The 24220-nt window shown below is 46.7% G+C and overlaps 1 protein-coding gene and 1 long non-coding RNA gene across 11 annotated transcripts in view; both read left to right on the forward strand.

Moving 5' to 3' along the window:
- Positions 1–24220, forward strand: part of ASAP2 (ArfGAP with SH3 domain, ankyrin repeat and PH domain 2) — a 173440-nt gene that overhangs the window by 80929 nt on the left and 68291 nt on the right. For all 10 annotated transcript variants that reach the window (XR_005372048.1, XR_005372047.1, XM_038560732.1 and 7 more), the window contains exons 3-6: positions 692–837; positions 16957–17031; positions 18660–18709; positions 20771–20900. Coding sequence is in view for 8 of the 10 variants with exons in the window: in XM_038560732.1 (XP_038416660.1) it covers positions 692–837; positions 16957–17031; positions 18660–18709; positions 20771–20900 (401 nt within the window). In the remaining 2 variants the exon portion in view is untranslated. The remainder of the gene's footprint in view (positions 1–691; positions 838–16956; positions 17032–18659; positions 18710–20770; positions 20901–24220) is intronic.
- LOC119869707 lies at positions 1209–4692 on the forward strand. Its single transcript, XR_005372049.1, has 3 exons — positions 1209–2977; positions 3469–3580; positions 4493–4692. It is a non-coding gene; the product is annotated as an uncharacterized LOC119869707 (long non-coding RNA).

Here is a 24220-nt window from a genome sequence, read left to right on the forward strand (position 1 = left end):
AAATACATTACCAGACAATTTCAATGTCCATGCTAAGAGCAAAGACAGGAAAGTGCCAAAGCCAGATACCAGGGGCATAGGGCAGAGTCATGGAAGGCTTCCTGGAGGAAGGAAACATCTGTGGGATGTACAGGAGTCCGGGATGGCAGGGAACCTGAGCAGAGGATGTGTCTGAGCACAGCTCAGAGCCACTCAAGTGACCTTCGTGGCCCTAGCCTGTGCTCCGAGGTCCACAGCTCTTTGTGGAAAGGAGAGCTGTGACATGTGGCTCCAGGTTAGGGCTGTGAACCTCACTAGGGAGGAGCAGGCTCCTCTTGCTGAGTTTCTAGGAGAAGGCTGTCTGTTGGCTGGACTGGTGACTCCTGGCATCACGTAGGCTGCAGAGGAGTCCTAGTGGATGTGGAAGGCATTGGGGGAGGTACCCGTGGAGCCTCATCTGATGCACTGGAGGCCATGGGGCTTGTGCGAGGCTCTTTCCATCCCGGTTGTCATGCTTGTTCTTTGGGGTCCATTGCCAATGCAACGGGACGTTTTCAGGATAGCACAATGATTTCTGTTCCTGGTGCAACTGGACTTTTTTCAGATTTTTATTCTGGTAACATGTTCGGTTTTACTCACAACCAGGAGTGGGTAAGGATGGGGGGATGGAGAGGTTGCTATATTAACAGTGCATCTCACATTGCTGTTGCAGCTCACGTGGAAAATGAAGAGCAGTACACCCAGGCTCTGGAGAAGTTTGGTGGCAACTGTGTGTGCAGAGATGACCCGGATTTAGGAAGTGCATTCCTGAAGTTCTCAGTGTTTACCAAGGAGCTGACAGCACTTTTCAAAAACCTGGTGAGTGTCATTGCGCACATGCAGCTGTTGGGTTGCGTGTGAAGTGCTTGCAGTTCCTTTAGCTAGAAAGGTAGCTCAGTAGAGGATAGAGAGGGTGTGTCTGGATAAACTGCGAATAAATTTCAAAGCTTATGCGGTACCTAAAGGAATTATATTTTCTATAACCATTAGGTCACTTTGGAATAAATTTTAGAATTATGATTTTTTACGGTAACATGGCTTTTTAAATTCAAGTCAACATTTTAAATGTGCACAGCTGTGAGACAAAGCAAATAAATGCATTCATCTTCTTAAGGGCCTCTGACTTCAATTTTTAAGTTTCTAAACTATGTAGAATCATCTGTTTCTGGTAATTATGGTAGGCAGTTAAACTTACAATATTTAATAAATATGTTGCAGGCCTGTCTTACACACCAAGGTAACCTATAATCAAAGCACAGAAATTGCCATGAATATTTAAAGGCCTTTTATGCTCCCAAAGGCAGAGCCTAAAAAAAGTCACTCTTTAAGCAAGTGGGAACACGGAGCTGGTACTTCTTGCCTGCGGTAGGTGCTGGGTAACGTGGGTGAATGGGCTTCTTTCTTGAGCTTGGCAGCTCTGTGCCTTCCTCATTGTGGGAACAGAATTCTGAACAAGTGGGCAGCCTGAGAGGGTGTTCATGACCCTGCTGTGCCTGGCTTCTTCCACAAGGGCCATGTACACTGGGATGGCCCCAGCGTCCCTTTCCTGTTTTTCTCTCCCAGCTTCTAAAGGTCATGGGTGACCAGAGCAGGTTAAGGTCGCAAACAGCAGCGCCATTCTCATTTCTCCTGTCAGCAAGCAAATAACAAGTGAAAAAGTAGCTCATCGTTCTTCAAATGGTGGTGATGGCGGGTTTGTATGTCTGGCCTTGGCGGGGCAGAAAGAAGGGAACATTGTGTATAAGTTAATAACGGGGAAGGGAAAGAACCAGATCCTTAAGGCTCTGGGTCTCTCTCCCTGTCTCCACTCATAAAAGATTTCAGTTGCTATTATTGTGCTGAAGTTTTTTACTCAGGCTCATTTGCAGTCTCTTGGGGCTTTTATAAAGTTTGTCACCCATTTCTTCCTGCTCCGAACAGGCTGGCAGTGAGTGCCGTGACTGGGGAGCCCTAACCGCCCCCCCCTTCCCCGTCACCCTGCTCCCTGGACTCTGGCAGACACACTTAGTAGGTTCTCACCACTGAGTCGGATTAGAATATTTTGTTTGAACTGGAAAAACTGAATGACCCCAGGGAAGACCTGTGGGGATCTTCTTGGGACCTTGTCAGTGTGCAGCCCACTCTTCCAGGCCCTCCATGGGTCAGCCCCTTCCCGGCTTTGGGCTCTTGTCTCCTAAGCATGAATGAGCAGCCTCCAGGGTGAAAGAGACCAAAATCAGCAGAGGGAAGGACTCAGAGGCACAGAACAGAAGAAAACTTGAAGGAATCTACATGTAATTCTTCAGAGAGATCGGAGTAGACATTGTATCGGAGGAAAGGAGTAGGGATGCAGTTTAGGGTTAAAGAAATAGGAGAGGCAATTAATGTAATAAGACAATATCAAAGCAAAATCCAGTGACGAGATTGGAATAGAAATTCCTCAGAAAATAGGTCAAAAACAAAGCAAAACAAGAGTGGAAAATAGATAAAATGGATGAGGATTAATCCTCAAGGCCCATCATTCGGTGGACAGGTGCTTCAGAGGGAGCAGAGGCCAGGAGGGTGTTGTGAGTTCAGGACGGTCCCTGACACCAGCCACTCGTGTCTCCCAAGTGAAGGCTGGTCAGAGCCCAGAGCAGGGAGAGGAGAGGCCCCAGGCATCTCCATGTGAAATCGCGAACAGTCTTTGCCCTTTCAGAAAGCACAGGGCAGACTGAGAATTGGCTGTACTGGACATCTCAGCAATAACCCTGGAAACTTGAAGGCATGAAGCCAGGCCCCTGAAATCCTGAGGAACAGAATTCCAACCTGGAATTCTAACCAGCCAAGCCTGAGAGTAGAATTAGAGAGATTTTCAGACATTCAAGGCTCAAAAAGTTTAGCTCCCATGCATCATTTCTCTGAAACTCCTAAAGGATGTGCTTGAGCAAGATGAAGAGGGAAGCCAAGAACAAGCAAGACGTGTGAGTCATCTGAATGCGTGAGTCAGTCCTGAAACAGGATGCAGCAGGAGGGATCCCGGGAGGGTGGCAAAGGGAATAGCAGGCAGGGCCCCAGGCAGGGGCCTCCCCGCCGCCCGCCACCCACAGGCAGCTACTCTTATCTTCAACTCCTCCCCAGATTTAGCTTTTCTCAGCTCTGAAATGGAGGTAATAGTGCCACACCTGGTTGTGTGTATAGACTGGAGCCCACTGTTGTACACATCTGAATTTACTTAATCTCTACAATCACCCCCGGAGGGAGTCTGCATTCTCCTTGCTTCATAGATTATATAATTGAGGAGGCTCTGGGGTTTTTAAAGAGCTTGCCCTTGGGACATGGGCCCATGTGCCTGCATGTGTAGAAAGGCCCCCTCTAGTACTCCACACAGTGGATCCCCAGTAAGCCAGCTTGTACCTGGTTATCAGCAGGAGCAACTAAACAGTTAAACAGAACCCCCCCTTCTTTTCTTGATTTTCTGCACAACTGAAGTCAGGGCGGGTCTGGACCTTGTGACTGCTGCTTTGCCTACCACCCCATGGCATTGCCACTTTGAGCACTTCGGGAATCCCACCAAGGCCCAGTAGCTACCTGCCTTGCCGCGGTGAGTGAGCCATCGGTGGCCATCGTTGCTGAGCACCCGTGGTGCACTAGGCCCCGGGTGAGGCGTGAGGGGACACTTTTTCAGTCCTCCTGACCACTATGCAGGACATCTCAAGTTACCTTCATCTGATGGGGGCACATACTTGATAAGTGATTCACCAGGTCCGTACTGAGTGAGCAACAGAGTTGTGATTCAAATCCAGCTCTCAGAACTCTGGATCCATACTGTGTCCACTGTAGCATTTAAAGAAATTAAGGTTTCTCTTCTGGAAGGAGAAAGGCTGAACAGGAGAGATGGCAACGTGGGGAAAGCGTAAAAAGAAACACAGGCCACGCTGAGCTGCAGTGACCACGAGGCAGCAGCGGGGCCTCGGTTTCCCTCATGGTGGGAAAACCAGGCCTGCTCAGCAAGAGGAAAGCAGCAGGTGGAGGATGGGGGGTTCTTTGAAAATTGCAACCCAGCACATGGGTGACATCCTGGTGTCACGACAAGACATTGACTGAAATCCTGGCAGTAGTAGCTTTGAGTCTGTGGGCCTTCCTTTGGTTTCAGCTTTTGCTTTATGGAGTTAGGGCTGTTGACCCTGCCTCTGGCAAAGATCAGAGTGAGGGGGAAAATCTCTTTTTTGTGCCAAAATTAGATTTACCAGGCCTACTTTTCTGGGCCAGTGTTGGTGGCACAGCTGCCCAGCCACCAGACCACCGAGTAGCCGCCTCTAAGGAGCTGTTGCTGAGAGTGAGCCGATTACAGGAGAATTCTCCTTTTTTGGTATTTTGTATACCATTCTTAGTCCTATTTTTGGTCACATCTATCCTATCTCTTATTTTTAAAGCCTTGCTTTTACTTTCTCTCAGGCACTTCAAAACATTTCCGTTTTGGGTGGCTAAGATTGTCAATTCTCCCCTTGTCCAGAAAGAAGAATTACCACCTACCTGCTTTGTGGCGTGAGTGGATGTTTAGAAAGCCTTTGGAACATCTCCAGAGAAAGGCCAACTTAATATAAAGTGAGATTTTGTTACTAATGGGTGAGATTCTCACCTTCAGAGAGCCTATGAATTTTCTCTGCAGTTATGCAGGATAAAGGGAAAAACAAGACATCTCCAGAAATGTAACATGTGTGAAATTAAACTGGTTATAAAGTCAGCCCAGTTTCTTAAGTTCTTTTCCTCTTACCAGATGGATGTGAGAATCCTGGAAAGATTTTCCAGGGACCACTTCTGTGCTAAGAGGTAGCTTTTTAACAAATGGCTGCATTAGAGGACATATTGCTGAAAGGTCACTCCCAGATACACAGCCCTGTGTCTCTGGTTCCGGAGAATTGGAGGTGATATTTGTGCTCCCTGTCTGCAGGGCTGCCCCAAGTGGAAGCAGGGCCAACAGATGCCCAGGAAAGGATGGAGTTCCGATGTGAGATCTGGGGGTGGCCCTGCGGCTGAGGAAATCTCACTTCACTTGCATCGAAAGAGGAATTTGAAAGTTCTACCAACCATCATGCACTTGAGTCATGAATTTATTTTACACAAATGATTGGCGATACAAGATATTCTAGCAGCAGAGTAAAGCACTGGTGAGGTTCTCTTGTGGGTATGTGGTAGCCTGTGGCCTCGTTCATGTGAGGTGGGCAGAGCCTGGAGGAAAGGTGTCCCATCCTGCTGTGTGGGTAGTAGCCCAGCCAGGTTCTTCTGTCATATCCTCCATGTTCCGGTCACTGTGAGCTCATTTTGTAGATAAACAGAGAATATCTCATTGCTTAAAGTATGGAGAGCTTCCTGCCAGGGGTCTTCACCCTCAAACTTTACTCTCTCTCTCTCTTTAAGATTTTTAAATTTATTCATTTGAGTGAGAGAGAACATGAACAGGGGGAAAGGGAGAAACAAACTCCCCACTAAGCAAGGAGCTTACCAGGGCTTTATCCCAGGACCCTGAGATCATGCCCTGAGCTGAAGGCAGACTCTTAACAAGTAGGCACCCACATGCCCCACATACTTCTTCTCGTTCAACTTCATTTATTGAAAATGATTATATATTAAAATGTCTTAAACTCAGGGAGACCAAAATTTCCTCTTTTTGGGAGGAAGACTTACCGTTTTTCTGGGTGTAAATGAACTACACTGAAATTTGAAGGAACCCCTCCCCCACTGTATCATATCTCCTTTGGTATATGGGGATTTCTGCCCTGAGATTGATGCCAGACCACCTACTTTCCATTTCCAACACTTTAGTATCCTGACGCTCTTTCCCCTGCTGATCACTGGTTTCTGACTGCTGTGGTATCTGCCCCCACTGTTTCTTGTTCCACAGTGCTGGGAGCTGACACTCAGGATGACTTGGCTCCTAGGCTTGTATGCACAGTAAAAATCTCTAAGCTTTGAGTATGAAGGGCTGGAGAGCTAGAGCTGTAGGGCGATGGAGTCTGTGGGCAGGCCTACTGACTGTTACTTTGGATGCCTAGAAACCTTGGCACTGACTTCTTAACTGGCCTCATATGCAGTTGGAAATTCTCTTAGACTTTCAAGCTGCTCCCTATGCTCTCAAATGAAAGCACATCCTTAGCTTGACCAGAAGAACAAAAGCAGTAAAAATGTCAGAGTCTCTGTCTTGTTTGTAGCACAGACACCTGATATGTGTAAATGTACTTTGATTCTGTTTCTTTTCTTTTTTGGAATGGCAGTGCTACCACTGACCTGTAGAAGTGAGAGAAAGTGGGAGAAGCTCAGGGTGGGAACAAGGCCTCGAGAGGGAGGAGAGCTTAACTGGGTGGGGGAGGAGTGATGATGGCCCGCTGGGTGAGGGCCCGCTCTGGCGCTGTCTAGGCAATGAGCACTGCCATCTGGCCGGGGACACACAGACGCTTTTGTTAGAAGCAATGTGTGCTCCGATGGCCACTGTGCAAATGCCACAAAGCCCTGGGGGTGTGACCCCACCTTGGGTCCCTGGGTCCTGGGGTGGAGGTGGGTCCAGGGAGTCTTGTGGGGCTTCACAAGGTGTCCCCAGGGCCATCTGCAAATGAGCATGATGGCAAGGTTTATGAACACATGCCTTGCACATATCTGTAATGACTTGTCAGATGGAGGATGCACTGTTACAGAATAATCATTTGAGAGCATTAGTGAACTCAAAACAAGGTTTCTCTTTGTTCTTTCCCACCATCCTGCGTTTCCTCAAGTAGTTGGCTATTTAAGGGACAGCCACCATGTTATAGGGAACTTTGAACTTAAAAAAAAAAAAGCTTTTGTGAAATCTGTGAGATAACCTGTGGACAGATGGGAGTAGAAGATGTGAGTGAAGGCAGAAGGGAGTCAGCTGGACCTAGCAGCAAACGAGCAGGAGGAGGAGCCCTGATGAGTGGCCTCGGAGATCAGGAGGCCACAGGAACCTTTCTCCTGAGTGTGTAAAAGCAGAGGACAAGTTGCAGTAGCACAAGGCGGAAACAGCAGGTGTTTGCTGCTCTAGGGGAGGTTGATAAGGAAAGGAGAAAGTGACAAAGGGATGGAGCTGGTGGCTGGAAGAGGTTGATGCTACAGAAGGGGGTCTGCAAACTGTCAGCAGTGCTTCTGGTGTCTCCTCCTGTTAGTGAGGTGCTTGACCAGGAGTCTGGCCCCTGCCCCTCTGTGGGGAGGCGACAGTGAGTTGATAAATTCAAGGTCCTAGTTTCTTCATGTGCACTCCCCTTTTTTTCTTTTTTTTTCTTAAAGATTTGGTTTATTTATTCATGAGTGACACACAGAGAGAGGCAGAGACATAGGCAGAGGGAGATGCATGGTTCCCTGTGGGAAGCCCGATGCGGAATTCAATCCCAGGTACCCCAGGATCATGACCTGAGCCAAAGGCAGACACTTAACCACTGAGCCACCCAGGTGACCTATACTCCCCTTTCTTTGGGAATTTTCACCTATTAGTCATTCCTTAAAATCTAAAACTCAGTAAACCATGTCAATGCTTGCCTATCCCAGATTCAGTTCACAGAGCATTTAGATGTTGTTTCACCCATGCCCCTAGAAGCCCCAGTCTTGCATTCAAGTGGAATCACGTGGGGCATCTTAGAGATGCAGACTCCCAGGCCCTTCTCCCCTATACCTACTGAACCAGAATCTTCATTTTCATAAGATTCCCCAGGAGATGAGTAGGCACATAGGGATTGAGAAGTATTGATCTAAAGCAGAGGTTCTCACAGTGTAGTCCCTGGACAGCAGCAGCAGCACTGGCATCACCTGGAACTCATCAGAATAAAAATCACAACCCCGCACTGCACCTGCTGAATGGTGGTTCTCAACCTTGGTGCCGCACTATGCCTAGAGAGTTGTTAGAACACTTGTTTGGGCCCATTCCCAGGGGTCTAACCATGTGCATCTCTAAGAAGTTTCCTCATGATGCTGACCTCACTGGTTAGGAGCCAGCTACTGTAGAGGACAGCCTGGTAAGGTGCCTCCGAGGCTTACCTGCCCCAGAGATGAAGACAGTGATGCTGCGGCCAGCAAGTATCTCCCAGCCTTGGATTCTAGGAAGTAAGAAGTTTGAAAAGGTGCTTTCATTTTTGGTTAGTGGCTTAATTTTCACATCATGTGGGCTTCGGAGAAGTTGTGGAAGCTGGGTTCTTCTGTGGCTGCCCCTAGGCCTCAGAGGGGGATGTCTGTGGGTTTCCAGCATGGCTGCAGGGAGGCTGTAGTGTGTAATTTCAACACCTGGCCTCTGATGGAAAAGAGGGGCAAAGGGTCACTATTTTCTCTCCACTTAGAACCTGACAGATCAAAGCAGTATGAGTGGCAGAGACGCAGTGTGTAAGGCAGAAACCAGGCCAGCTACATCCCATCGTGTTTCTGGTGTGAAAGTTGCCAGTGTGTCTTTGGCAGCTGGCTGGTTTGGATCTTTCAGTTTGTGTTAAACTTAACTCAAGATCGGCGTGGGCTTCCCCCCCGCCCTTTTCTAATTAAACAAACCAGCGGAGTGGCTGTGCTGCCAGCGAAGCTGGCCTGGGAGTGCAGCGGGCCAGTGCAGGCTGTCAACCCCAGCCAGCAGAGCCTCTTCATAGACCCTGAAAGCCTCAGTGACCTGGGTAGCTCTCCTGACCAACTGCTTGCTCAACAAGGGACTAGAAGGGAACTGTGACATCAGCGGCCCCTCAGAGGGAAGCCTGTGTTCTGCCTCCCGGCTCCTCCTGCCTGGTCTCGGGGTGTGTGTGAGAGTCCTTCTCTGGCAGCAAAATGATAGGACAAGCCCTGGCTTCAGCCTCTCCCTTCGGCTCTGCTGCTTCTAATGGGATTTGGGGGCCAAGTGGGTGACTTAGCTCTCTCTTGCTTTGCATGTCTGTATAATGGGGATAACTGTGCCTACTTCTCAGAATAGTTATTAGGGTTGAATGAAACAAAATAGCCCACCGCCATTTTGGGATTTAGACCATTTTATCTAATACCTTCTGCTTCTCCAAAAAACTTTTGGCCTGGGTGCCCATTTTTTCAGATAAGCAGTCTTTGGAAAGCACATAGAAAACTTCTTTAAATCCACCAGGCACACTGCTGCCTCAGAGCCTTCATGTTAGGAATTCCTTCTGCTGGGAACACTCTTCCGCCAGATTCTCCTGTGGCTCTGTGCCTCACTTCTACTCTGCTCAAATGTCTCCTCTTGAAAAGGCCTTCCCACCACTATTTGAGAGTCCCATGCCATGAATCATCCTAGCACCTTTCTTTGTAAGATTTATGGTAGCCCCCAAACTGGAAATAACTCAGAAGTCTGTGAGCAGGTGTCAGGATAAGCTGATTGTAGTCTGGCCAGACTGTGGAGCAGTGCTCAGCAAGGAACAAGAGTGGACTGTTGATGCACCAGCATGGACGCCTCTCCAAGTAAGGAGTGCTCACTCTCAAACCAGATACGATGCCACGGAAAGGAGTGCATGCCCCATGATTCCAGATACATACAATTCTGGGAAATGCAAACTATTCTTTGCTGACAGAATTAGATCAGTGGCTGCCCAGGGACTGAGGAACTGGGAGATGGGGATTGTAAGAGGAGCACAAAGAAACTTTTTTGGGGGATGGATATATATATGTTCACTATCAGGATTTTGGTACTGGTTTAACGGGTGTGTGTATATGTGTCATAACTTACCAAATTGTACACTTTATTTTTTTATAAATTTATTTTTTATTGGTGTTCAATTTGCCAACATATAGAATAACACCCGGTGCTCATCCCGTCAAGTGCCCACCTCAGTGCCCGTCACCCAGTCACCCCCACCCCCCCGCCCACCTCCCCTTCCACCACCCCTAGTTCATTTCCCAGAGTTAGGTACACTTTAAAGTGTGTGTAGCTTACTATATGTCAATTATACCTTAATAAAGGTGCTTAAGTTTTTTTTAAGCTATTGGTTTAAAGCATTGATGTTCAGTAGAACTTTTGCTTTGATGGAAATGTTGATACCTGCTTCAGTATAATAAGCCATCAGCCACATGTAGCTGTTGAACACTTGAAATAGGGCTAGTGCAACTAAGGAACTTGGTCTTTAACTTGATTTAATTTCAGTTAATTTCAATGTGATGAGTATATACGTGTAGCTAGAACCTAACACATTGGACAGCACAGGTGTATAGCCTTACCTGCTACTATAACACACTTAGCAACCCACACGCCCTACTGGGCCTTAGGCTCTGGCTCCTGGAAATAACTTGAAGCTTCCAGCAGGTGATGACTGTTTCTTACATACTCATCCTTAGTAATACTGAAACCTCGCTGAGAATTATGCCCTTAACTGAAGCAATGAGGTCTGAAGTCTTTTTTGCAACCCTCCACCCTGACAAGGAGGAGCTGGGCCTCCTTGTGGTTTGCCTTTCTTTGAAGCCTCACTTTTACTTGTGTAACTCTGTGATTGGGCAGCATTTGCTCATGTTAGAAAGAAAAGAAACACTCCACAGATCTCAAAGTGTTGTCTGCTTCTCAGGCTTCTCATGAACAAAGTAGATGAAAATAAACTTACATGACACAGATCAGTCTCAGATGAGATTCCTTAGCCATGTTTTATATAGCAATACATTGGCCTTTTAGAGACAACCTTATTATCCCCAAAGAGAGTTGGGCTCTATTAAGGATTTTGGAGGGGAGCCTTGGGAACACCTGGACTTACTAGATTCACAGGCCTGGAGGTAGGAAGTCTGCCCAGTGACTTCCTCTGTTGTGATTCTCTCTTTTTGTGCTGCTTCTTAAAAATAGCTGTGATAAGAGTATCCTGTCTAGGTTCAGGCTTCTAGATGGATCCCCTTTAGCAAGATCACCTGGCAAAGCCATTTTGCTCATTGCCTGAGTTAAGGAGGCAGCACCGAGGTCCCAGGGCATGTTGTATACTTCTCCACCCTGCTCCTTTTGCCAGGGAGACCCTCCACCCCATCTTGCAATACAAAATTCTCCCTCTTTCTTAAAGGTCTATCTCACATAACCTCCAATCAGCAAAGATTTCCCTGGTGTCCAGACTAAAAGTAAGTAAGTTTCTTTTCTTAGAAGTTCCATGGTGCTTTATTTATGGGACCAAGGTGGAGCTTTGGCTGGATTAGCAACAGGTGGTCACTAGTGATGGGAGCTAAAGGAGCAGGCGAGATGGTGCCCCTGTGGGCTGAGGAAGCATAGGAGGGAAAGTGGAAAGATTTTACTGAGTATGGAAGTGACAAAGCTAGAGTCCAGGAATTTTTAATACCCCCACCCCAAAATTAGGAAGAATAGCATGGAAAGATGGCTGTTGGCTGGCTCTGTCTCCCCAGCCCCCACTAATCTTTCCCATTTTGGTTCACGAATGGTGAACAGTGGCAGTAGCATACTGAGGTTCTTCTTGATTTCTGCCAGCCTGTCTGCCCCACCAATTGAATCATTTTATTTCTCCTTGTGAGATTGCAGACCTTTGACTACTTACTCTCTCATCTTGTCAGACGTATCCAAGTGAATCCAGGAAAAGTGAAGACAGGAAGGGAGAAGGGGGGATTGTTAATTCAAAGATTGCTTATTTGTGGGTCACCTGGCTGGTTCAGTCAGAAGAGCATGTGACTCTTGGTCTCAGGGTTATGAGTTCGAGCCCCAAGTTGGGCATAGAGATTACTTAAATAAAAACTGTAATTAAGAAAAAAGAAGATTACCTATTTGCTATTGGTATTAGATCCATAGTTAATAGCAGTGATTGAGCTTAATGACTTCTATTTGGATCGTGCTTGGTGATTCAGAAAGCCATTTTGTATAAATATATGTGTTAAAAGTAAGAACATAGGAGAAAGCCCAGTGCTTGCTTGGCACTAAGGGAATATTCTGGCTGGATTACCCAGGGATAACTTAATTATTCCCTTAGGTCATAAAGATTTCATTACTCATGAATTGAGGCAGGGGCTGCTGAGCACAGGGATGTGCACTAGTCTTTGGCTGTGGTTTTCACTGCTGTCCGCCAGAACAGAAGATGGTGCATTCAAGACTGTGGGGCTGCCCCAAGCACACAGAGTCAGAGAAAGAGTCAGAGCCCAGCCTTCGTGCTTCAGGGCACTCTTGCCAACACAGAGCATCTGGGCTCCAGCGTACGTGTTCTCCCAGCCAAGTGGAAACGAAAGCAGACATTTTCTGGGATGCTCACCCTGAGTCAGAATGCTTCTGGGCTGTGCAGTTTATATACGTGGAGCATATAAATCCAGAGGCTACTGTCCTGTAGTACGAAGCTGGGTTAATGAATTCATTGATGAGGATTCTGTTTATAATTGTATATTTCTTTTTTAAAAAAAACCAGCCTTGGGGATCCCTGGGTGGCGCAGCGGTTTAGCGCCTGCCTTTGGCCCAGGGCGCGATCCTGGAGACCCGGGATCGAGTCCCACGTCGGGCTCCTTGCATGGAGCCTGCTTCTCCCTCTGCCTGTGTCTCTGCCTCTCTCTCTCTCTCTCTCTCTGTGTGACTATCATAAATAAATAAAAAAAAAAACAGCCTTATTGAGGTATATTTTATATGTCATGAATTTTACCCATTTCAAGTATTACAAGTCAGTGATTTCTAGGAACTCTACCAATGGTGAAGCCATGACCATACATCAGCCTAGAGACCATTTTTCCCCCCAGGAAGGTCCCTCGTGTCCTCTTTCAGTTAACCCCCAGCTCCAGGCAACCACTTAGTCTCTCTTGTAATAATTCAGCTAATTATTTTCTGATTAGAAAAGTAATGGTTTCTTATTTTAGATCATTTGAATAACTCCAGAAAAAAAAAATCCACTGGAATGAAAGCCAGAACCCCCTGGGTCCATCTGGCATCTGGACTTCCTTCTCAGCATTGTCTTCCCTGCCCCTGTGCTCACGTGGCTAACATGTACCTTTGGCTGCTTCTCCACCCTGCTCCTTTTGCCTGGGAGACCCTCCACCCCATCTTGCAAGACAAAATTCTCCCTCTTTTTTAAAGGTCTATCTCACATAACTCCCAGTCAGCAAAGATTTCCCTGGTGTCTAGACTAAAAGTAAGTTTCTTTTCTTAGAAGTTCCATGGTGCTTTATTTGGCTCTTCAGAGTTTTCACAGGGCAGGTTGCTTACTTAATTATGGGCTTTATCTTTCCTATTAGATGGTGAGTTCCTGGGGACCGCGGTTCTACCTAATCCATCTTTGTCTGCTAACCCTCTGTGCCTCTTCAGCTTTATCTCCTGTCATTCCCTAAGGACCCTGTGCATCTCCTTGGCAGCTATAGTGGCTGTGTGACGTCCTGGTCACTGCAAGGCTGTGGGCCCCATCCACGGCATTGAGAATGAAAGCAGGGATGCCTGGGTGGCTTAGCAGTTCGGTGTCTGCCTTTGGCTCAGGGCGTGATCCCAGAGTCCCAGGATCAAGTCCCACATTGGGCTCCCTGTGAGGAGCCTGCTTCTCCCTCTGCCTGTCTCTCATGAATAAATTAAAAATCTTAAAAAAAGAAAAAAAAAGAGAGAGAGAGAGAGAGAATGAAAGCAAAGCCAGCTGGTTGCGTAGCCATCGATTTTCACTCCTCAACTTTACTGTTTCAGTCTAGATACCAAAGCTTAGTTTACCTCTTCTGGACCTAACACCTGTCTATCAGTACCTATACTCTTGTTTGAATTAAATAACAAATAGTCTTAAAGTAGATTTATCAGCCAAATTTTGTGTTCTTTCCCCGTGCTGTAAAGAATTCTGTTCTCCTCATTCATCCGTGCATGCACTCATACCTACACATGCCTCTTGTAACAAACCCACTAGACTTCTTTCTAATAATAAGATTTTTATTTTTATTCATAGAGACAGAGAGAGAGAGAGAGAGAGAGAGGCAGAGAGAGACACAGGCAGAGGGAGAAGCAGGCACCATGCAGAGAGCCTGACATGGGACTCATCCAGGGTCTCCAGGATCACGCTCTAGGCTGCAGGCGGCGCTAATCCTCTGCACCACCGGGGCTGCCCTAATAATAATATATTTTTTTTTAATAATAAGATTTTTAATCTGTAAGCACCTTGGTCTTTTTTCTCCCCCTCCAGCCCACTGTATAATTGGGTTGTGCTGGTGCCTTTGGCTCAACCTGCCACCCTGGGCAGTTTTACTGCTCCTCCTCAGACTGTTTTTGCTGCCTCTTTCTTGTACTTGCCTTATCCAAGATGGTGCTGTGTTGGCTCCCCTTTCGGCAATGTTTAGGACCAAATTGATCAGTGCCTCTGAGTCTTAGCCATGGCTCTTTGTGATCGTGTGGCTGAATGGGCAATGTCTCAAGGCTCAGTAACTGGGACAGTCCCCTTCTTCCCAAGCCCAGGGTAGCCTGCCTGGCTGGCAAGTACTGTGTTTTATTTTGTAGCTAGCTAGTTGGTGTCTACAAAATACATGCTCAATAAATACATGATGAATGGATTAACGAATTCACATACATATTTGCCATATGATGTTCAGTTTAAGGGTATTAATGTATCTCAAGGGTCTGTCCCTTATGCATTAGATGATCAGGAAAATACTTCAGTATATTGATTTACTCAGTGTTTCTCAGGCACCTGCTCTGGGCCAAGCCCTGTGCTAGGTGCCACGGGGCATATAAAATGAAGTATACTTAAAACTGTCCTTCGGGGTGTACAGTGCGAGACTGATGAGATGAAGCAGTGTAGGACCTGTCAAGGGCCTGAAGAAATTTGTTAAAAAGAGAATATTAGAGGACTTGGGAGGGAGGAATCACTTCCTGCTGGCAGCTGGGAGGTGCTAATGGAGAAGGTAGCATGTGGGGAAAGCCTGGTGGATGAGAAGGCTTTGGACGAGGAGGTGTGGGAGGACACTCAGCGGGGTGGAACAGATTGAGCACAAGCAGACAAGAGCAAAGACTTCCACTTGGCCGGATACGAAGATGGAAAGTGGTGAAGGAGGTGGACTGTGGAGGGTCCCTAGGGCAGGGGCACCACACCAGATGAATCTGACAACTGCCGAGGATGGGGGTGGGTCGGGCAGAGAGCAGGGGCCGGAGGCCAGGAGCATAGAGCCTCAGTCCAGAAAAGGGGCAGAGAGACCCACCCAGGAACACGGCGGCAAGAATGGCCAGCGGAGAGCTTGTGGGTGAGCAGCTGGTCTGCAAGGCGGAGCCGAGAGGAGCCCGGTGTGAGGGACCTGCCAGAAGCAGCAGGGCGGGTGTGGAGTGGCAGCTGGCTTGGGTCCATGCAGTCGCCAGCAGGCATCCTTGCCGGTGGGTGGAGGTGTGGGAGGAGCCAGGCGTGCGGCAGCCCTGTGCTCTGCACTCAGGTTTACTCCTGCCACAGTTTATGGTGGAAACCAGGTGTGCCTGCCATCAGAGACTATTCACCAGCACCACCTTTGTTTGTCACTGTTCCTTCCAGGCAGCCCTGAGACCTCGCCTTAAACTCCACTTCTCAGTGTCTAAAAATCCAATGCTTAAGGTGAATCCTCACAAGTCCTAGCTGATTACATTGTGCCTCAGACGCCTGCCAGGTGCATGACACACATTGAGGTGTGCGAGCCTCAGACAAATGTTACCCCAAAAAAAGCCATTTCTGAAATGACCGTCATCAATCGATCATTTCTTTGGCAGGATTGGTGCTTTGGCACAGGCATCATTACACACTTGCAGTATTTTTCAGATAAATTTTTTCCTCCTATTTTGAGGTTTCATATGCTGAATAGTATTTGAAAATCAGATCCCCTATTTCCCTAAAAATTATACCTGGTGTTGGTCTTTCTATTCAGTGTAATTCTACTAAGATTAAAATTTTCCTCTGCTCAGTGGTAAGAATAAATGCACATGGTTTCAAAGTCCTTACTTGTCTGTCTTCTTTTATAGGCCACAATCTAGGTGTATATATCCCAAAGTGACACACATGCCACCAGGCCCTGGCATTGCCAACTGGCAATTGTGTTGATTTAAGGCAGTGGGCTGAGCCTGGGAAGAGGAGACAATAGAGCTTTAGCTTATTGCCAGGGAGGGACTCTGCAGGCCTCAGAACATGGCAGGCTGTGCCTGAGGGGTCCTAGCTGAAGCTTTATCTTAGCTTACCCACATTGGAAGCCAGTGGGGACAGCCTTGGGTTTGATTCTGGTCTATTTGATCCATGGTGACAACTTGCTCAGCCTCCATCCCTTGTCTTCTTGCTTCAGAGAGAAGAATAGAGTACCCAAGACCCCCCCCCCGTCCTTTTTTCATTTTTCTCCTTTTCCAGCAACACACACACACATTACATCCCCCATATGCCCCCACACCTCATACACACAACATGCACACACACACACCCATACACACACACCCCACATGTCCCACATACACTTCACATGTACCACATGTACCCCACACTTCATGTGCCCAATACGTGCAACACACACACACACACCACAAATCTCACATATACCCCACACCTCACACATGCAACAACATGCAATACACCATACCTCTTTCTCTTCCTGTCTCTGAACATTGACTCATATGCATCCACAAAACAGTGACCTCCTTCGTTCTCTTCTTTGTTCTGTGTTGCCCTGTGGGGGTCAGTTCTGGGGGAGACTGGGATCTGTGGGCCCTGAGACATCAATGAAGCATAGCCCAGGACATTGGACAGAGCCGTGAGTGAGAGCAGGAAGTGTGTGTTTGTGAATTCTAGTCCAGTATCTTTAGAGTGGTTCTCTCATTATTTTGAAATAATTTTTCTTCATCACAATGACGATCTTTTCAACCAGCTTCACAGTTGTGAAGAATAGACGGTTACAGACTTCTATGAGTTATGTTTCTGTTTGCAAGATAAAGCCACCATGAAGAGCTTCGGAATGAAGAAGGCTGACATGCTCATGCAGGCCAGGTTTTTAGGGAAGGTTAATTGATACCAGTTGTTCTCTAACATCTTGCTGTCCTTACTGGAGATTAAAAAGGAAATCGAATGAGAATTTTGTTTGTTTGCTTTTTAGATTCAGAATATGAACAACATCATCTCCTTCCCCTTGGACAGTCTGCTGAAGGGAGACCTGAAAGGAGTGAAAGGGGTATGCCCTCAAAGAACCAACTCTCCAGGGACGGCCGTTGGGGGACGTAGAATTGCAGTCCTGCTGGCCTGTCGAGGCCACAGCACACACCCAGCTTCTTACTGGATAAGATGGTTTTTTGCTGCCTCAGTTTCCCTCGATTTGCTACCTTGGCATCACCTTTCAGGCATACCGGTGGTGTCCCATGGCCTTTCCGGTCATCTAGCTGGTGCCATAAATGTGGGAAAGAGAGGAGGGCAGGAAGGGAAAGAAACTGTTTTCTGTGAACAGTTTTCAGGCTCTGTTGGTTGAGTGGGGAAGCCCATGTGGGGAAGTCTGGTTCTCAGGCCAGTGTGGCTCTCACTGACTGTTGCGGTAAGGGTCCTTGCAAGGATGTAGCTTCCTGGCAGGAAAATCCGCACCAGTAAGGCTTGAGCCAACGTTATTTTTCCATCCTCCAAAGGACGTTCATTGTTCAGAATAAACGCCTAGGCTGTGATTTGTTTCATGAACACGTGAGTGAGGAAGTCGGCTCGAGTGGTGTCTGTACCAGATGCTGAGCAGTAGCCGCTTTTGCACGTCATTGGCCCAAACAGATGTGTGATCTGAAAGACAGATGATTGTGCCCCAGTTCTTAAATCACATTCTCTGATTGGATCTGCACGTGATTCGCAGGCACGTCTGGCTCATCCGGAAGCCTAGGCTGGCCAATCTCAGCGACCTCTGCAGAGACCTTTCAGTATTTACTTCCCAGAGCTTGCCAGGACTGGCGAGCTATTACGAGACTGAGGAACATTCCTCATCGTCCTGGACCTAGGTCCTAGAACACATGTTAGCCCAGTTAGCCAGCGAAATGGGAGGGCAGGGCACACGAGGTAAAGGGATACACATCCAGGTAGGTGGGAGCGTGACAGGGTACTGCTCCTGAGGCTTGAGCCCTGAGTCCAGGGAGGTACAGGAGTAGGAGATAAGGCTTCCAGGGTGGGAAGGGCTAGTTTGTGGAAGGCCTCCAATGCTGGGCTATGAGCTTTGGCCTTGTCATAAGGCCAGTGAAGAGCCAAAGAAAAAATAGGCCTCCTGACCCCTAAAAAAGGAGGTTCTTACAAAAGAACCCTGTTAAAGGAAACACAAATAGATGGGAACCATTTGATAAAATTTTCAGTGGCTCAGTATACTTTTGAGCCAGCTTTTATGAAAGCATATGAGGTCCGAAGTTCCAGACAGAAGAGTGGAATCAGGAGACCTCAGGAGAAGGTGAACAGCCTTTCTGTCATTGCTCTGGGGGCCCAAATCAGGGTTACATCTCCTATTCATTGAAAAAGTCAGTGTCCCTATTTTTTTGTAGAGAGAGGTACTAAAACACTTGGAGATTAAATGGTTCTCTGGGTGGGGTATCTGGTCCTGAGTTCATACTCACTCTAGCTGGGCAGTGCGAACGTGCCGGGATTCCCTGCTTCCTCTGTGTGTGTGTGGCAAAGCTACTCATCTAATTAAAAGCCTGTACCCTAGGTTCTTTATTTTTCATGGGATTGCATACATCATTTATTACAGAAATTAATGCTCCTTTCAGGACCAGTCCAGGAATAAATAAGTTGTCTTGCCCAGAAGTTAATATGAGTTCCGTTTAATTTATGCCTCTCTGTTTACAGGATCTGAAAAAGCCTTTTGATAAAGCTTGGAAGGACTATGAAACAAAAATGTGAGTGTTTCCATTTTTTAAAAAAATGTATGAAATTTGAGATCTTAATTTTAAATTGAGCTTTTATGGCTCAAAGGTATTTTTTAAATAAACCTTAACCTAGGGGAGACTTCACTTAAACCTGTGTTGCTGTGGTCCGTTATGATGCCAAATGCTTTCACACTCGGTGTCTAAATTTAGCGAAGCTAGGGGGACCTCTTCAACGAGTTTCTCCTGGTCCCTTTTCTGTGATGTCATAATGGTTACAGAAAGTTATTTTCAGGAAAGCTAATTGAAGAATGTGAAATCCAGGTTGTGTCAGAGGTGTTTCTTTCCCTCTTTTAAAAAAAAAATGCTTTCCCCATTTTGTCACCATTTACGATGGCAATGCAGTTTTTGGCAACCAGCTTCCTGGTGATTTGCAAGAGCTGTCTGCTTTTAGTTTTGTGTCTCAATTTCCCTGCAACACCAGTCCCTCAGTTTAGAAAGAGAGAGAAAAGAGAGATAGTTGCAACACCCTACTCTAGCCTTATTTGATCGCTTCATCTGCCATAAGAACAAGAAGAAAGGGTTGGTTGGTTCTTGGATGTGCACCACTGTTTCCACTGAAGACATGACCACTCTGTCCATCTGTTTGTGCCATAGCACATTTCAGATCACAGTCTCTCCTTCCCAGCATGGGAAGGTTCAGCTCGATGGAATTGGGCTGGCGATTGTGGGGATAGTGGTTTCAATTACTGTAAATACTTGAGAGACAGAAAATATTTTTAAATGTCTCATGTTTGCTTTGCAATTACTGTGCATCGGGTAACAATGTAGAGTTTTCTGAGTGGAAATAGAAACTTTAACATGAAGCCATCTGTTACAGAGAGAGGTGTTAAGAAGAAAGTAGTTCCAGATGTAACTACAAGTATTTAAGTAGACCTGGGGTTTTTGTGTTTGTATGTGTTTTGTTTTTAAAACCAGCCTTGGGTGAGGGATCACGAAGCTCAAACCAAGGAATACCAAACCTTTGCTATTTGTCCCCTTCCTGGAAATCTTACATTTCCATACTCGAAGTTGCTTGGATCCCCAAATTCTGGATTTTTCACTAATGGCATACATTCACCTATAATCACAGAGTGTTGAGGTAGATGGCCTTGAAGGTCTGTTCAAGCCAGAGAAGTTTCTGGCCCTTAGCACCGTCCTCTGCATACCAGTACAGGACACTCGATGGAGAAAGGATCGCCACTCCTGCTTTATAGACAGGAGGCCAGGACTTGGTGGTTTGCTGCTGGTCAGCTAGCGAGAAGGTCACTGAGCCAGGGCCAGTGGGTGACTTTCCATCCAGCTGCAGTTGCCACCACCCTCAAGTGCCTCAGACGGGATACTTCTGTGTGTAACTGAACCTGGGCCACAAGGGGGGTTTGAGGAGGATTGCCTGAAAGACTCTGCTGGTTCCGAAAGGAAAAGGCTCGAAGGGGGAACAAGATCAAATTCTGTAAAATCAGGACATACATAGAGTAGGGACAGAATTACTCACAAAATGCCAGAATTTGACAGTGCAAGAGCTTCAAATAATTCTCAGATAAGTTTTAAAAGTAACTCTTTAATCGTTTACATGCGAGGTTGATTTCTGCAGTGATGAACACTATCCTAGTCAAGACAGAGCCCTGGCAAGGCCCCGCTCAGGAGGTGGGTGGAGAGGAGTGGGAAGAAATAGGAGGAGGGAGGGAGTCCCACCACACAGCCCCGTGTGCTGCTCAGCAGGCACAGCGACAGATACCCAGACAGACGGACAGAGCACTGCCCTAAAGGAGACCTGAGGCATGCACAGGCTTTCTGCCTCTTTTGACCCAGATCTGGCACAAAGGAGGTGCTTAGGAAGTATTTTTTGAGTGAGTACTCAACAAAAAGGGTCAGATTTGACATTCTTAGGATCAAATGCATGTTCCTTTCCAGTAAGTAAAGAGGCTATCTTGTTTCTAAAAGACTTGTGCACATTTGTGTTGCAGGCTGGGTAATGGCATCCCGGCAAGCCTGTCCAGTGCAGAGTGCTGTGCTAAGAGGCATCTCAAATTATCCTTGTTTTTTCACCTGTAGAACCAAAATTGAAAAGGAGAAGAAGGAGCATGCCAAGCTGCATGGGATGATTCGCACCGAAATCAGTGGGGCTGAAATTGCTGAAGAGATGGAAAAGGAGCGGCGGCTTTTCCAGCTACAGATGTGCGAGGTGAGCCCCAGGGGTGCAGGCTCCAGCTACAGATGTGGAAGCACATGGGGTGCAGGCTCCAGCTACAGATATGGGAAGTGAGCCCTGGGGGTGCAGACTTCAGCTATAGATGTGGGAACATATGGGGTGGAGGCTCCAGCTACAGATGTGGGAGCAGAGCACCGGGGGATGCAGGTTCCAGCTATAGATGTGGGAGGTGAGCACCAGGGAGCGCAGGCTCCAGGTACAGATGTGGGAGCACAGGCAGTGCAGGCTCCAGCTACAGACGTGGGAACAGAGTACCAGGGGTACAGGCTCTAGCTACAGATGTGGGAGCAGAGCACCAGGGGGTGCAGGCTAGCTACAGATGTGCAAGGTAAGCACCAGGGGGTGCAGGCTCCAGCTACAGATGTGCAGGGTGAATGCTGAGGGTGCCACCACGGTTGGGAAGGTGTGGGATGCAGGTTCTGGCAGGGTGCTGGGTTCCAGGTGGGCTGCCTTCACCAGCACATGAACTCCGGGGAGTGCACACTTCCCAGAGGCTTCAGACAGCACACTAATGCATTATTGGACTCCATTTGTCTGATTTCTCTTACAAGTGGAGCCTGAGTCCCTGGGAGGGTGGGATAAGATAAATCTAACATCAACCATTAATTAAGAATAAGAAAGAAACTAAAGAAACATTCTCTCTGGCCTCAGACTCACCTCTCACTGGTGCATTGCTAGAATACTCTCTCCGTTAGTGTTTTTTTAATGAGGTATCTGGGTTCCCATTATACCAGTGGAATTCATGAGGAAGGCCAGGGAGAAGTCAGCTGGAAAAAACTGCAGCCGGTCCCCTGTGGGTGTCTGTGAGTGAGTGAATGAGTGAGTGAGGACATACTACGGAAAGCCAAGCCACCTGCCTCTGAAGCGCTTCCACCCAGATTCACTCATCAAGGCAGGCGGCCCTGGGGAGTTGTTCTGCTCTGCTCTGTTCTGCAGCTTTGAGCCCTTGCCTTTGTGGGGGGAGGGAAGTAGCACTGATGCCCTGGGACACGTCCCTTGCTGGAGGCTGAGGGGGGCAGGAAATACCAGACACCGATCATGAAGGCCTTTTATGCCTTGCTTGTGGGTAAGAAGGGGAAGAAAGCCCTGTGGAAACCATTCTCACCTCTGCCTGAGGGTCCCCTCTCCTGACAGTGCCCATGGAGCCCCTCGTGCTCCTTGGCAATTGTGCCATGGCAGCTCAGACTTCAGTTTTAGATGTGCCAAGTGCTCGGTGATGTCTGTGACAGGCCCCAAAACTGGCTGAGCCTGCTCTCCGGCACCCTGGGAGCACTCCACAGCAAAGCTGAACCACAAGGCACTTTTGACTTCAGAACGTTTATTAATTGCAACGGGAGTTTAACTTTTAGAATTGTGCATCTTAGGAGTATATTTAAACGAGTTTTTATTCCCTGAGCAATCTCTTCAGTGGTCAGTGGCACAGAACCAGTCCCAGGATCAAGGAGAGGATATTAGTCTCACACCAGTACAGCCACTCCAGCTCTTTAAGTTTCTGTTTGCATGGAATTTCTTTTTCAACCTGTGTGTTTCTATGACTCTAAAGCGTGTTTCCGGCAGACAGTGTTTTTAAAATCTAGTCTGACAAACTCAGCCTTTTGATGGGATTGTTTAATCCATTCACATTTGATGTTACTATTGATGTGGTTGGATTTATGTCTGCTGTCTTTTTTTGTTTTTTATATCTCATGTCTTCTTTATTCCTTTGTTCTTCCTTTGCTCTTTTTTCATTAAGTGGATATTTAGAAAGTTAACTAAGCTCTAAGTCTTAAGAGGAGAGTGGATGTTTTTAGAAACGTGTTGTTTTGTAAACAGACCTCATATGTAACAATGCTTGCCTGGCCGATTTCACAGGTTTCACAGGGTGTTAGGGGAATCAGTCCAGAGGTTATGAGATGGGATAGGAAATTGCTGTTTGTTACACCAATATGAGGTATTGTTTCTGTTTAATTGGGGTAAAAATGAGTAGCAGTGTTTTACAAAGAATGGGTTTGGAACAGGTGTGTGTGTTTATGTTGTGTACAGTTTATGCTCTTCTTTTTTTTTTTTTTTTCTTTTTTGGCTAGTAAGGAGGAAATACGTTAGCTTAAACTCTGCAAAAGACTGCTTGTTTAAAAATGTTTAGTGAATTGTGAAACTTAACTAGTATATCTTTGAGGTGAGGTGCATTGCACCCAACACTAGTTAAATCTCCCCTTTTGAGGTGAGGTGCATTGCACCCAACACTAGTTAAATCTCCCCTTCAGAGTGAGTAGATCCGTGCACTGGTGAAGTAGTTAATTTTATTGAAAATGTCCTGTCTAGATGATGCCTCTCAGTTGCACACTTGCTGGGGGTTCTGGCAGTTAGTGGATGCAGGCACCTTATCTTTGTGCAGAAGCATCCAGAGGAGGACATACCTGATGAAGGATACTCATGTGGGCCAAACAGAAGTGGGCTGGAAAAGACTTTCCGTGGGCGAAGGAGGAATATATTTGAAAAGCAGCCCTCCCCCCCGCCCCCAGGCCCCAGAATCTCAAAGTGAATAGATTGCTGGAGTTATTCATGGTAAAATTGTTCAGCTAGTTCCTCATGCCGAACATCTCAAGTATCATAAACTCTTGCCATTGTTTAGGTATCTAAAATGTTAGTTGCCCAAGATTTAATCTAAAAGAATGGCTTTCAGGTATTCATTTTATTTTATTTCATTTTATTTTTAAAGATTTTATTTATTCATTCATGAGAGACACACAGAGGGAGAGAGAGAGGCAGAGACACAGGCAGAGGGAGAAGCAGGCTCCATGTAGGGAGCCCGATCTGGAACTTGATCCCGGGACCCCAGGATCATGTCCTGGGCCGAAGGCAGGTGCTAAACCGCTGAAGCCACCCAGGGATCCCCTCAGGTGTTTATTTTAAAGCTGCTGAACTTTTTCTTCAAAATGAATTTTGTAGAGAAATTCAGTGTGCCATAATAAGTAGGTAATATAGAACATCTGTGTATGGAGAATGTATAAGAGATCCTCTCTTGTTTTTCTGTGATTATAAAAATCCACACTTTAAAAAATTAGTCTATATATATATGAAATTAAAAATCACCCCAGATTTTACTCACCAGAAGATAAGCACTTTGACATCTTTCATATATATATATATATATATATATATATATATCTGTGTACATAAAAATAATTTGTATAAACAGGATCATTCTCTACTGGTGCTTTGTAACCTGATTATTTTGACTCATGAGTATGTCATGGGCATCTTTCCATGTTGGAAAGTCTTTGCTTCACTGGCTTCATGGCTACATAGCAATT

The sequence above is a fragment of the Canis lupus genome, chromosome 17 (genome assembly GCF_011100685.1).
Source record: "Canis lupus familiaris isolate Mischka breed German Shepherd chromosome 17, alternate assembly UU_Cfam_GSD_1.0, whole genome shotgun sequence".
Lineage (NCBI taxonomy): Eukaryota > Metazoa > Chordata > Mammalia > Carnivora > Canidae > Canis > Canis lupus.